Source organism: Eptesicus fuscus, chromosome 6 (genome assembly GCF_027574615.1).
Source record: "Eptesicus fuscus isolate TK198812 chromosome 6, DD_ASM_mEF_20220401, whole genome shotgun sequence".
Classification (NCBI taxonomy): domain Eukaryota; kingdom Metazoa; phylum Chordata; class Mammalia; order Chiroptera; family Vespertilionidae; genus Eptesicus; species Eptesicus fuscus.
In genome coordinates this window covers 28248926-28259759 of record NC_072478.1, presented here as the reverse complement: position 1 = coordinate 28259759, position 10834 = coordinate 28248926, and the positions used below count along the sequence as shown (strand labels likewise).

At 53.5% G+C, this 10834-nt stretch overlaps 2 protein-coding genes across 2 annotated transcripts; one reads left to right on the top strand and one right to left on the bottom strand.

Moving 5' to 3' along the window:
* Positions 1-28: 28 nt before the first annotated feature.
* APBA3 (amyloid beta precursor protein binding family A member 3) lies at positions 29-7338 on the bottom strand. Its single transcript, XM_028159226.2, has 11 exons — positions 7222-7338; positions 5977-6578; positions 5848-5887; positions 2668-2813; positions 2451-2537; positions 2201-2362; positions 1651-1830; positions 1362-1574; positions 562-681; positions 333-473; positions 29-247 (listed from the first exon to the last, which is right to left on the bottom strand). Exons 2-11 carry the CDS (start codon positions 6505-6507, stop codon positions 176-178), a joined length of 1692 nt encoding a protein of 563 aa, XP_028015027.2. The 5' UTR covers positions 6508-6578; positions 7222-7338; the 3' UTR covers positions 29-175.
* An 839-nt stretch (positions 7339-8177) lies between these two features.
* On the top strand, positions 8178-10255 carry MRPL54 (mitochondrial ribosomal protein L54). Its single transcript, XM_008150626.3, has 3 exons — positions 8178-8318; positions 9069-9234; positions 9889-10255. The coding sequence occupies exons 1-3, from the start codon at positions 8201-8203 to the stop codon at positions 10019-10021; spliced, it is 417 nt and encodes a 138-aa protein (XP_008148848.1). The 5' UTR covers positions 8178-8200; the 3' UTR covers positions 10022-10255.
* Positions 10256-10834: the final 579 nt, after the last annotated feature.

Sequence of the window (10834 nt, the reverse complement as noted above, 5' to 3'; positions counted from 1 at the left end):
ACCCCACACACCCTGACCCGAGACCTGATCCATTTGATAAGCTTTTAATTTTTTATTATTTTTTTTTACATCAGAAAATAATATAGAGCCAAGAATCCTCTGCGGCCCCAGCTAGCCACGGACTGGAGTCCCAGGGCCAGCGGAGCTAAGGCACAGTGGTGGGGGGGGTGGCTGGTCACAAGTATACAGGCTGCTCCTGGCCTGTGAGCAGGCGATAGGTGGTGGCTGGCATGGTCTTGATGTGGACCTGGGGGATGGGAGAGGAGGCGGGGGCTTGGTGTGGGCCAGGGTTGGTGGGAGGGCACCCCCAGTCCCTCCCACCGCCCACGCACCTCAGTGTGGGCCTCGGTGAGCAGCTCAATGACACGGGCATGTGGTGTGGCCACCACACTGTGTCCGTTGATCTCGATGATTCGGTGTCCCACGCGAACGCCCCCACGCTCAGCGATGCCACCCCGGAGGAGACTGCAGATCTGACGGGACAGGAAGGGGTCACGATGCTCAGGGGGCCATGCTTGGGGCTGCCCACCCCCAACACAGTGCTCTGGGCTGGGGCCTCACAATGCCGTCCTCCACGCAGAATCCCAGCTGCTCACGGGCGTGGGGCCGGTGAATGATGGCTGTGGTGACCGGCGGACAGTGGATGATGCTGAGGGTCACCAACGTCTGCGACTTGACCTCCTGTGAGGACAGGGGCTGTTGGCCTAGCTGGGCTTCCGGGGGGGCTGCTGGACCTCTTGGCAAGTTGCAGCCTCCTCTGGGCCTCAGTTTATCCACCGGAAAATGGAGATTTGGAGTCAAGGCTCTAGATTCTAGAAGACCCCTCAAGAAGCAGTTAAGAACACAGATGGGAGTCGGATGGCCTTGGGGTCGGGGCTGTGTGACCTCTCACCTCTGACTCCCTGGGCCTCAGTGTCCTCATGGTCAAAAGCAAGTTCTAATGTGTCTATCAGGCAGGGTTACAGGCTGTGTGGACTGTGTCAGACCTACCCTTCTGACCCGGCCAGCTCCCTCCTCGTTCCTGGGCCTCCCTTTCCCTATTTGGGCAACAAGGTTCAAGACTCAGGAACACACTTGCTGCCTCACGGCAGGCAGGAAAAGCTGCTGGCATTGCCACTAGCCGCCTGCACTCCAATCCTGCTCCTGCACCAGGGAGGTCACCGGGATGGGTGCCTTCCCCTCTGCCAGCCTGTTTCCCTACGCAGACAGCTGGTAGTGTTCTACCATGTCCCTTCTGGGCTGGGTCCCAGAGACCTGTCCAGAGTGGGTACCTCTGTACCCTTCCCAGATCCATGGGGAGGCAGGCCTGCCACCTGGGGCCCTTAAGCCAGCCCCTCTGGCCCCTGCCCCCCAGAACTCACGCGTATGGCAGCTTGGACACTGGCCAGTGGCAGCCCCACTAGACTGGTCCCGTTGATGGCAGTAAGGCGGTCCCCGATGCTGAGGGACCCCGAGCGCTCAGCAGGACCCCCATGCAGCAGGTTGGCAATGACAGCCGTGGGCAGCAAGGATCCCCAGCCTGACTCCACCAGGGCCACGCCCAAGCCCTCACCCTGGTGCTTCTCGATGACCACCTAGGAGAGGACATGGGTGGGACATGAGGGCTGCTCGGTGGGGGCCAGGAAGGGGGTGGCCCACCCACTCGCTCACCTCCTTGCAGTTCTCGCTGTTGGAGAAGTGGTCGAGGTCCCCATTGTGGAGGTAGCCGGAGCCCATGGCCCCCTGGCTTGGCTGGGTGCCCACCTGGCTGGGGTCAATGCCGCTTTCCCGCAGAAACTGGCTGTAGGCCACCGCAAAGGCCTGGCCGATGGCCTGAGCAATGAGCTGGGCCTGTGGAGGATGGGCAGCATCTCCCAGGGGGTGTCCCACCCTCCTTCTGGTCCCCCAAATCCCCTGACATCTTCAGAGTCCAACCCACACACCCACCTGGGACAAGATTCCCAGGAGACAGCCTACATGGATTTTGGGAAAATAGCCACCGTCTTAGAAAATCGGGAGATAGGCCTGGGGCAGGGAAGGTTTCGGGATTCAGCACCAGTCTCACAGTCTTACGGAAAAAACTGGAATATGTGGGACCTATTGGAGGGGTGGAGAGACCTGCCAGCACTGAGGACCAAGGGAGGGCAGTGGGGTAACAGCGTGGCCAGGTGGGCTTTACAGCAGGGTGGGGGCACCCGGACACCGGAGCCCGGCTGCTCACATCATCTGAGTGGAAAACGTGGCAGATCATCTTGTAGAGCCGGTGGCCATGGGCCTGGGATGCCGGGCGCCGGGCCAGCCGCCGGCGGGCCATGATCACCAGCACACTGCCAATGTCGGCGATGTAGGAGATGGTCTGCAGGGCGTGGTCCATCATGGCCTCCTGGAGGTGGGGGAGATCAGGCCTGGGCAGGCTGCGGAGGCCTCAGTGGAGCCCCCTATGCACCAGAGACTGGGCCTGAGCCCTGTACCTGGGAGTCGGCCATCAGAACCTTAATCCTCTTGGTGGAGATGAAGAGGTCCACCTCCGTCATGGGCTGGGTTTCCCCATCAGGGGCCTGTGGGGGGGTGGGAGGGAGGTAGAGGAACCCAGAGACCCAGCCTCTGCCCCATTGGGTTCCCGGGCCTTGGAGGACCTAGTCTGTAGCCTGCCTGCCCGCCCACCCTCCTGTCAGCCCCTGGCTTCACCTTGACCCGGTCCATGGCCTCCTGGGCCTGCGCCATGCGAGTGCTGGGGGGCGGGTTCCTCTCGGACACCAGCTGGGTGGAGCCCAGGTATTTGGCCCCGAATATGACACCATCACAGAGGTCTTCATGGTCACAGGGACCTGATACTGAGGGCAACAGCGGAGGCAGGTCAGCCCGAGAGCCCCGGCCAGGCTTGGCCACCCTGATGGATCTGGTCCAGGGTTCTGGCTGTCTGTATAGTCTGGAAGCACAGAGAGATCTACCCTCTCATGACTTGGTACTGCTGACTCACACAGGTCTGCCCACTTTCCCAGAACTATCCCACCCGCGGGAGACACAGACCAGCAGCCTGGCCTTCGAAAATCTAGAACCGTGTGGTCCAGCACTCTAGAGCCAGCTCTGTCCACGTCTCAGAGATTCCCAGGCAGAGAAAGGGGCTTCTGTGAGTCCAGCAGCACAGCTAGATCCAAAACCAGCACTAGTCGCCTGGCCGTCGTGGCTCAGTGGTTGAGCGTCAACCTATGAACCAGGAGGTCATGGTTTCATTCCTGGTCAGGGCATATACCCGGGTTGTGGGCTTGATACCCGGTGGGGGGCGTGCAGGAGACAGCTGGTCAATGATTCTCTCTCATCATTGATGTGTCTATCTCTCTCTCCCTCTCCCTCTCCCTTCCTCTTTCTGAAACCAATAAAAACAACAACAAAAATAACAAAAAAAAAAAACCAGCCCTAGTGCTAACAGAAACCTACACACTATTTCTAGAATTCCATGATGACACTAGGACCAGATGGTCCCACTCCCATTTCTAAAACCTGCAATACTATAGAACTGGAGTCAATTCCACTCAATGGTTCTGGAATCCCCCCTGAGTCAATCTGGGGGCAATTAGCTCTACCCATTAGTCTAGAATTCTCCCCTAACCGTACTGAACTGTGGAAAACTCTACTCCGCAGTCACAGAACTGCCCACTCGGGGAGAGACGACTCTTCAGAAATCTAAATCTCTCACGCTGTCCACAACCCCAAATGGCGAACTCCCTGACACGTTTCAAACCACAGAATTCTGTCAGGGGTTCTAGAAACCTGCATCACTCCAGAATCAGACTTTTCCACTCCATGATTCCAGAATTTCTTAATCATCACAGCATCAGGTAGCTCTTCCTATGGTTCTAGAATCCCCTCAATAATTCATGACCACCGATGCACTCACTGATTCTGAGAATTACTGGAACATCCAGAAACAAACAACTCTGGGCATGGTTCTAGAATTCCCCCAAACCAGCCCAGAAACCCCCATGGCTCTAGAATCTCCTGAGCAACATAAAACCAGACAACCGCTCTGTCAGCAGTTCTAGAATGTTCTAACCAATAGCTATTGCTTTTTTTGTTTTAGAACCACAGGTATAGGCCCCAGTGAAGTAAACCCCACTCCTGTGTGTGAGCTTAAACTACAGATATCTCTGCCTGTTGTCTTTCATGATCCAAGCATTCTGGAACAACAGACAACTCTGCCCTGGGGTTCCAGACTGTATCATCCAACATCATAGCCACCAGGCACATGTGGGCATTATGCACTTGAAATGTGGCTGGTCTGGATGGAGAGGTGCTGTTAAATACAAAATGCACACTGAATTTTAGCTCTAATATGAACAAAAATTAAAATAATTGTAAAATGTTAATATGTTAAAATGTTATTTTAAATACATTGGGTTAATTAAAATGAGTTACTGCCCTAACCGGTTTGGCTCAGCGGATAGAGCGTCGGCCTGCGGACGGAAGGGTCCCAGGTTCGATTCCGGTCAAGGGCATGTACCTGCGGGCACATCCCCAGTAGGGAGTGTGCAGAGGCAGCTGAATCGGTATTTCTCTCTCATCGATGTTTCTAACTCTCTATCCCTCTCCTCCCTTCCTCTCTGTTAAAAAATAAAATAAAATCAATAAAATATATTTAAAAAAATAAAATGAGTTATTAATCTTACCTGTTTATTTTTTTAATTAGAAAAGATTTTTAAAATTTATATATTTGAGAGAGAGAGAGAGAGAGAGAAAATGATTTTGCTGTTCCACTTATTTATGCATTCATTGGTTGATTCTTATGTGTGCCCTGCCTGGGGATCAAATCCACAATCTTGGCATAGTATCAGGATAATATCTAACCAACTGAGCTACCCAGCCAGAGCGATATCTAGAAAATTTCGTCATATATAGCTCACACTATATTGTATGGCACCACTCTAGAACTTCCTGATGACTCCTCTAGAATTGGACAGCTCTGCTTAGTTCTAGAATATCTCCTACTGGTCTAGAGCCACAGATACTTTCTAGTCACTCTATGGTTCTAGAACTTCGAGTCTGAATAGAACCATAAAGCTCTGTTCATCATTCCAGAACACACATGAGCCCAGGTTCCTTTGACCTAGAACCACAGGCACAATGCCCAGTTCTGGAACTCCCCAGGTGAGTTATAACTCCACTGACAACTCTAGAACCTTCTTGGAACTATAGGTGTAAACCATCTCCTCTTCTTACAACCATAGAATTTGCTTTTGACATATAGCCTCAGATAGTTTTTGGGAAAATTCTAGAATATTCCAGGTGGTCAAAACTGGTTCTTCCAAAGCCTTTGGAGCAGGGATTAGCAAACTTTCCTACAAAGGGCCAAACCGTAAACTATTTTTATTTTGTGGGACAGGTGGTCTCTGTTGCAACACAAAAGCAACCACAGACAATATATAAATGAATAGATATGATGATGTCCCAATAAAACTTTATTTGTGGACACAGAAACTTGAATTGCATTATTATTTTCATGTGTCAAGAAATGTTGCTCTTCTTTTGGGTTTTTCCAAGCATTTACAAATACAAAAGCCATTGTAGCACACAAGACATACCAGAACAGGTTGTGGGCCAGAGTTGGTCCACAGATGGTAATTTGCCAACCCCTGCTCTAGAACAGAGTGCCACAAATACCCCAGCCTGCCTTACTGTCTTTTACTCATTCTAGAACATTCCCAAAGCTGTCTCTCTTCTCTCAGGCCTTCAGGAATCAACGTAAAACCATTCTCAGAGCCTCTCTAGAAGCAACTCCTTACTGGCAAACTCTGAGTCAGATTTCAGGAGCCTGATTCAGGCTGTCTGAAACCTCTAGGTTCCTGGGGGCAGGGTGGGTGGGGCACTCACCCTCCTGGAAGGCAGGGTATGAAGCCGCGGTCTTGGGGCTCTAGAAGAAGATAAAAGAGGAACAGGACTGAGTCCCCCTGGCTTGGCTCCTGGCAGCAGAGAAGGTCTGGGGGTTGGGGCAAACACTACCTGGGCACTGGCAGGCCGCTCTTCAGGAGCAATCAGAGGGACCGTCTCCAGCCAGGGTTCCGGGGAGCTGCTTGAGCTCTTGCTGCCATGCTGCTCAGCAGAGGCTCCCTCTGCCCATTCTGGGGAACCAGTATCCCCATCTGGGTCCTCAGGGGGCTGTAATAGGTGAGGAGCAGGGTCTGGAGGCTCCTTGGGACAAGACTGGGAAGGAGGGCACTCCTCGAGGTGCAAAAGGCTCAGCAGGTCGTCCCTGCCAGCCTCAGCAGACAAGAGCCCATGGGCATCAGCCACGTCCTGGGAGGCCAGGCCATGACCGGTGGCAATGTGCAGGGGGCAGGGGAGTCCATCTGGGGACAGGCCCGCAAGATCACCCGGCAGAGCCTCAAACTGCTGCACTAGATCCTGAATATTTGGCCCGTCAAGTTCCATCTGACTCAGGCTGCATGGGCCTCCTGGCACTGGGTCCCACTGGCAGTCAGGACTGTGGTCCTGAGAGGGCGCATGTGTGTCCCTGGGCTCCTCCAAGTCCATGGCCAGAGGCCCTGGAGGGGGTGGGGGAGTTGTCAGTAATTCAAGGTCTGGATCCAGGCTCAGGCCAGCATCTGAAAGAGATTAAAAGGTGAGATTTCCTGGGTACCAACTTGGTGCTAGGTGTTAGCTGGGGGCTGTTAATATATATAACACGTAATTTAATCCCACCATGTCCTGCAATGTAGGGTCTGCTATGATCCCCATTTTACAGATGATGAAACTGAGGCGCAGAAGGAGCAGATGTATAAGGCAGTGTGACATTCTGGGCTCCAAACCCTGGGGGATTCCCTTATACTTGTCATCCTTGACTTCTCCCCATTGTGGAACCTGTTCACCCCAGCCCTTACTCTTCCAAGTCTTTCTGCCCCGGGACTGGTACCCAGGCTAGAGATACAACTCTGGCTATACAGACCCAACATGTGCAGGTCCCCGAGATCCTGGACTCAAGACCCCAACCCAAGACTTAGACCCAGGACCTCAGACTTAAAACTAGAGACCCAAAGACACCAGAAAGCCGACCCTAATCTCAAAACCTCCAATGCCACGCTCAAGATGGACCCCCAGACTAAGACCCGGACCTCAGATCCGGTGTGAAGACAACTCGAGTCTAAAGCTAAGAACCCAATCCTTATGCAGACCCAAAGGTTCAAGACTTCAGACCCGTAGCCGCAGGCGCCGGCCCCAGACCCCGCTTTGCCCCTCCGAGACACTCACCTCGCAAACCGAGGTGGCCTCACCCCGCAGTGGTCCCACATCCCAGGCCGGCAGGGTCTTTCCAGCCGCCGTCGCTCACCTTTCCTGGTCAGGACGCCGGCAGATCTGCCTAGCGCTCCCGGCCTACTGGGCATGCGCTCCATTGCGGAGCCTGCTGGGAAATGTAGTTCTCCCAGCCAACCTCGCCGCGCGGGGGCGCCAGGTATCAGAACTGCAAGTTCGAATCCCAAGCCTCCATTTACGTACCGTGGGAGTCGGGGCTGGCCTCTGGGCCTGTTTCCTTAACTGCAAAATGGGGTTAATAATCGCTACCGGTTTCCTACGACTGTGGTCGTTATTCCAAGGGATGGCCTTTGGGAAGATATGAGATTGGAAAATACTAATGTGAATGATAGATGGTCTCTTTGGACAATGGAAGTAGCGTGGGGACCCAATTGTATACAGATTTCCCTTTTAGCTCACAGTAGGGAGGTTGAATGACGCATCTTGCTTGGCTTAACGTTTCCTCCCTGAACCTTGGTTTTCCCCAATTATTTTATCTTTTTTTTATTTTCAGTTTCCTCAGTTATAACTTGGTAATAATAACAGGAGAGGTAATATCTCGTAATTGTGAGGATTAAACAAAATCAAGCCAGTTAAGGATTTAACAATTGGCCTGCAATATGAACCTGTTACTATCTAATGACTTTCAGTTTTTGAGTATTTGTGCGTTGAATAGAATCAGGAATATATAAGGTATGACCTTTTAAAGTAAATAAGTAACCGAAGAAGGGCAATAAGTCAATGAAACATCCCTTTAAAATCGCCTCATACAGTAACTAATATATCTATAAAAAGTTTAAATAAGACACAAAGAATGTAGGCCTTAGGCTGAAATACTACATTTCCCAGGAATCTCTAGGAGGCTCTCTTTCTCTCAAGCACCCTTTGGCCGCTGACGTCTCAAAAAACGTGTACGTGCAGGCAGCCGGCGTACGTCATGGCGGCCAGACGCTTATTCGGGGCCACCCGGACCTGGGCTGGCTGGCGGCCTCGGGAGCTCCCGGACCCCGCCGCTCCTGGAAGACTCCTCGTGCGGGATTATGCCAAGAAACCAGGTGAGCTGGGTTAAGAGAGACCAAAAGGGGAACAGTGAGGACATTGGGTAATTTGTATTGCGCAGGCGCTTGGTGGGGAGGAGGTGGTTCTTAGAATCGAGGCACCCGCGTGAAGTGGCCTACCGCTAGGTTACACGCGCAGGCGCAGTTTGAGGGGCGTAGGGCGCCGCTGGACTCTGAGCAGGCACCAGCCTGAAGCTGAGCAGCCAGTGACGACGGTGTGAGTTACGTGGAGCAGACGCGCTTCACTGCGCAGGCCTGGATTTGTTTTGGGTTGGGGGTGGGGGGGGGGAGGAGGTCAGGAACTTGCGTCCCAATCCTGTTTCTTCCCCTAGATGACTGTGTGACCTTTTGCACGTCATCACCAGAAATTCGAGGGTGCAGTGGGATCCAAGTATTAACCACTTCAGCAAAACCAAAACAAAGTTATTTGAATTTTAGCTGGCTACCACCATGCCTGATCTTTGTTGAAAGAAGGAATTGCCAAATATATGTTAGGTCTTAAAGAGACATAGCAGCACTTTCTTTGTGAGATAAACAGAAAGAATCAAAATAGAATAGAAAAGGAGTGATTTGGTCACTCTGAACTGCAGTGTCCATGTCCAACTTAAAATCATTTGAGTGCTGTAGACAGGGGCCAGCCAGGGCCTGGGGCCACCCTGAGAGACTGGGGGCAGGGAAGGAAGGCTGGCCTCCAGAGAGTGGAGCTGGACTGAATGGGGCTGAACTCTTTTCTCCTCCCCACTCCAGTCCTTAAGGGGGGCAAAGGCGGCAAAGGCGGTGTGGTCAGTGATGACCTGAAAGACCCAGAGGTGTGCACAGACCCTGTCCGGCTCACCACACATGCCATGGGTGTTAACATCTACAAGGAGGGCCAGGACGTGGTCCTGAAGCCAGATGCCGAGTACCCCGAGTGGTGAGTGGGCCAGGCTGGAGATGGGGAAAACCGGTGACCAGGTGAGGAGGAGCCTGGCTGATCAAATCTAAGATTTGGGGGAGGACTTCCCTCCGGAGGCAATGCATGAGAGAAGACCTGAGTGGGTGGAAGGAGCTTTAACAGCAAGGGGACAGCCAGTGCAAAGGCCCTGGGGCAGTACTGTACCTGGTTTTTAGGGACAAGGTGGAGAGTAGGGGTAGATAGGGCAGGGAGGTCATGGAACCCAGTCCTGGCAGGTCCTGGGGGCTGCAGAGATTTCAGTTTTGCTCTTGGCCTTGAGAGCATTAGCCGGACATGGAAACCATTGACAGTTGCTGATCCTTAAAGCTGGGGAAGGTGCATAAAGGCTGAGTGGGAGGGGAGGCATTACAGGTGCACAGCATGGACAGTGGCCAGGAGGCAGGAGAAGGCTTGGCATGTGCCCACCTCAGACATCAGCACTGTTGGGATGGAGGTGCCCCCTTGTTCCACAGCCAGAAACCTGGCTCCGGGAAGGTGAGGGACCGCCCTGAGATCACAGCCCCGGGCCCCATACCCACCAGTGCCTCGGCATTGCCTCTGCCCCAGGTACCTGGGGCCCAGGAGTTGTGGATGGCTGTTGGGCAGCCCTGATTCCTGCCCATATCCCATCAGGCTGTTCCAGGTGAATGTCGGCCCCCCCAAGAAGCTGGAGGAGCTGGACCCTGAGACCTGGGAGTACTGGCGGCTGCTGCGGAAACACAATATCTGGCGCCACAACCGGCTGAGCAAGAACCGAAAGTTTTAGTGGAGGAGGGACTGAAGCACCCTGACTCACCAAGGACCGCGCAGGCCCCAGAGGAGGACCCCAGAGGAGGACCCCAGAGGGGCACAACTCCTCCCCATCCTGCCCCATGGGAGACTCTTTTCCTGGAGAAAACAGACTTTTTCTTACCTGTGCTCTCTGTGGCCTCCACAGTGAAACTGGATCATGGTCGTGGGGACCAATAAAGACCTCTTGGGGGGGTTGTCATTGGCAGGTCCTAGATGCTACTCAGTGTCGTCTGATGTTGGGCCATTGGGAAGTGGAGCATGTGGCAGGGAGGTGGGCACCTCCTCAGACACAGTGGTTCCTAGTGATTGGCTGGGCTTCTGTAGGTCCATCTTCACCTCCGGTCTTCACTGGGCTGCTTAGCCTGATTTCTGGAATTCTAGCACTGCCCAAGAGGCCTCAACCCCTCAAGTGGGAGGTTTTTCTACCAAAACTTCTCTTGGTTGCAAGGGATTCAAACCTGACTCAAGCCATGTGAAGCAGAACTGAATTTTCGAGCTTCAGGAACTGAACTGTCCAGGGGTAGGGCTGGCTTCAGGCATGGTTGGATCCAGATGCTTCGGTATTCAGCTGTGTGGCTCTCTTCTCTGTCTCTGTGTCCATTTGACCCCCAGGAGGAACTTCTCTAGGGCAGGGGTGGCTCCAGGGCTCCTGACTGACACCTTCCTACCCAGTTCAGCAAGCCTAGCCACATGGAAGGGACTTCCCTTTCCTTCCTGCCAAGGTCACAGGGGTTATCTTCATTGGCCACTCACTTGAGCCCAGGGACATGGGCCTACCAAGCATCCT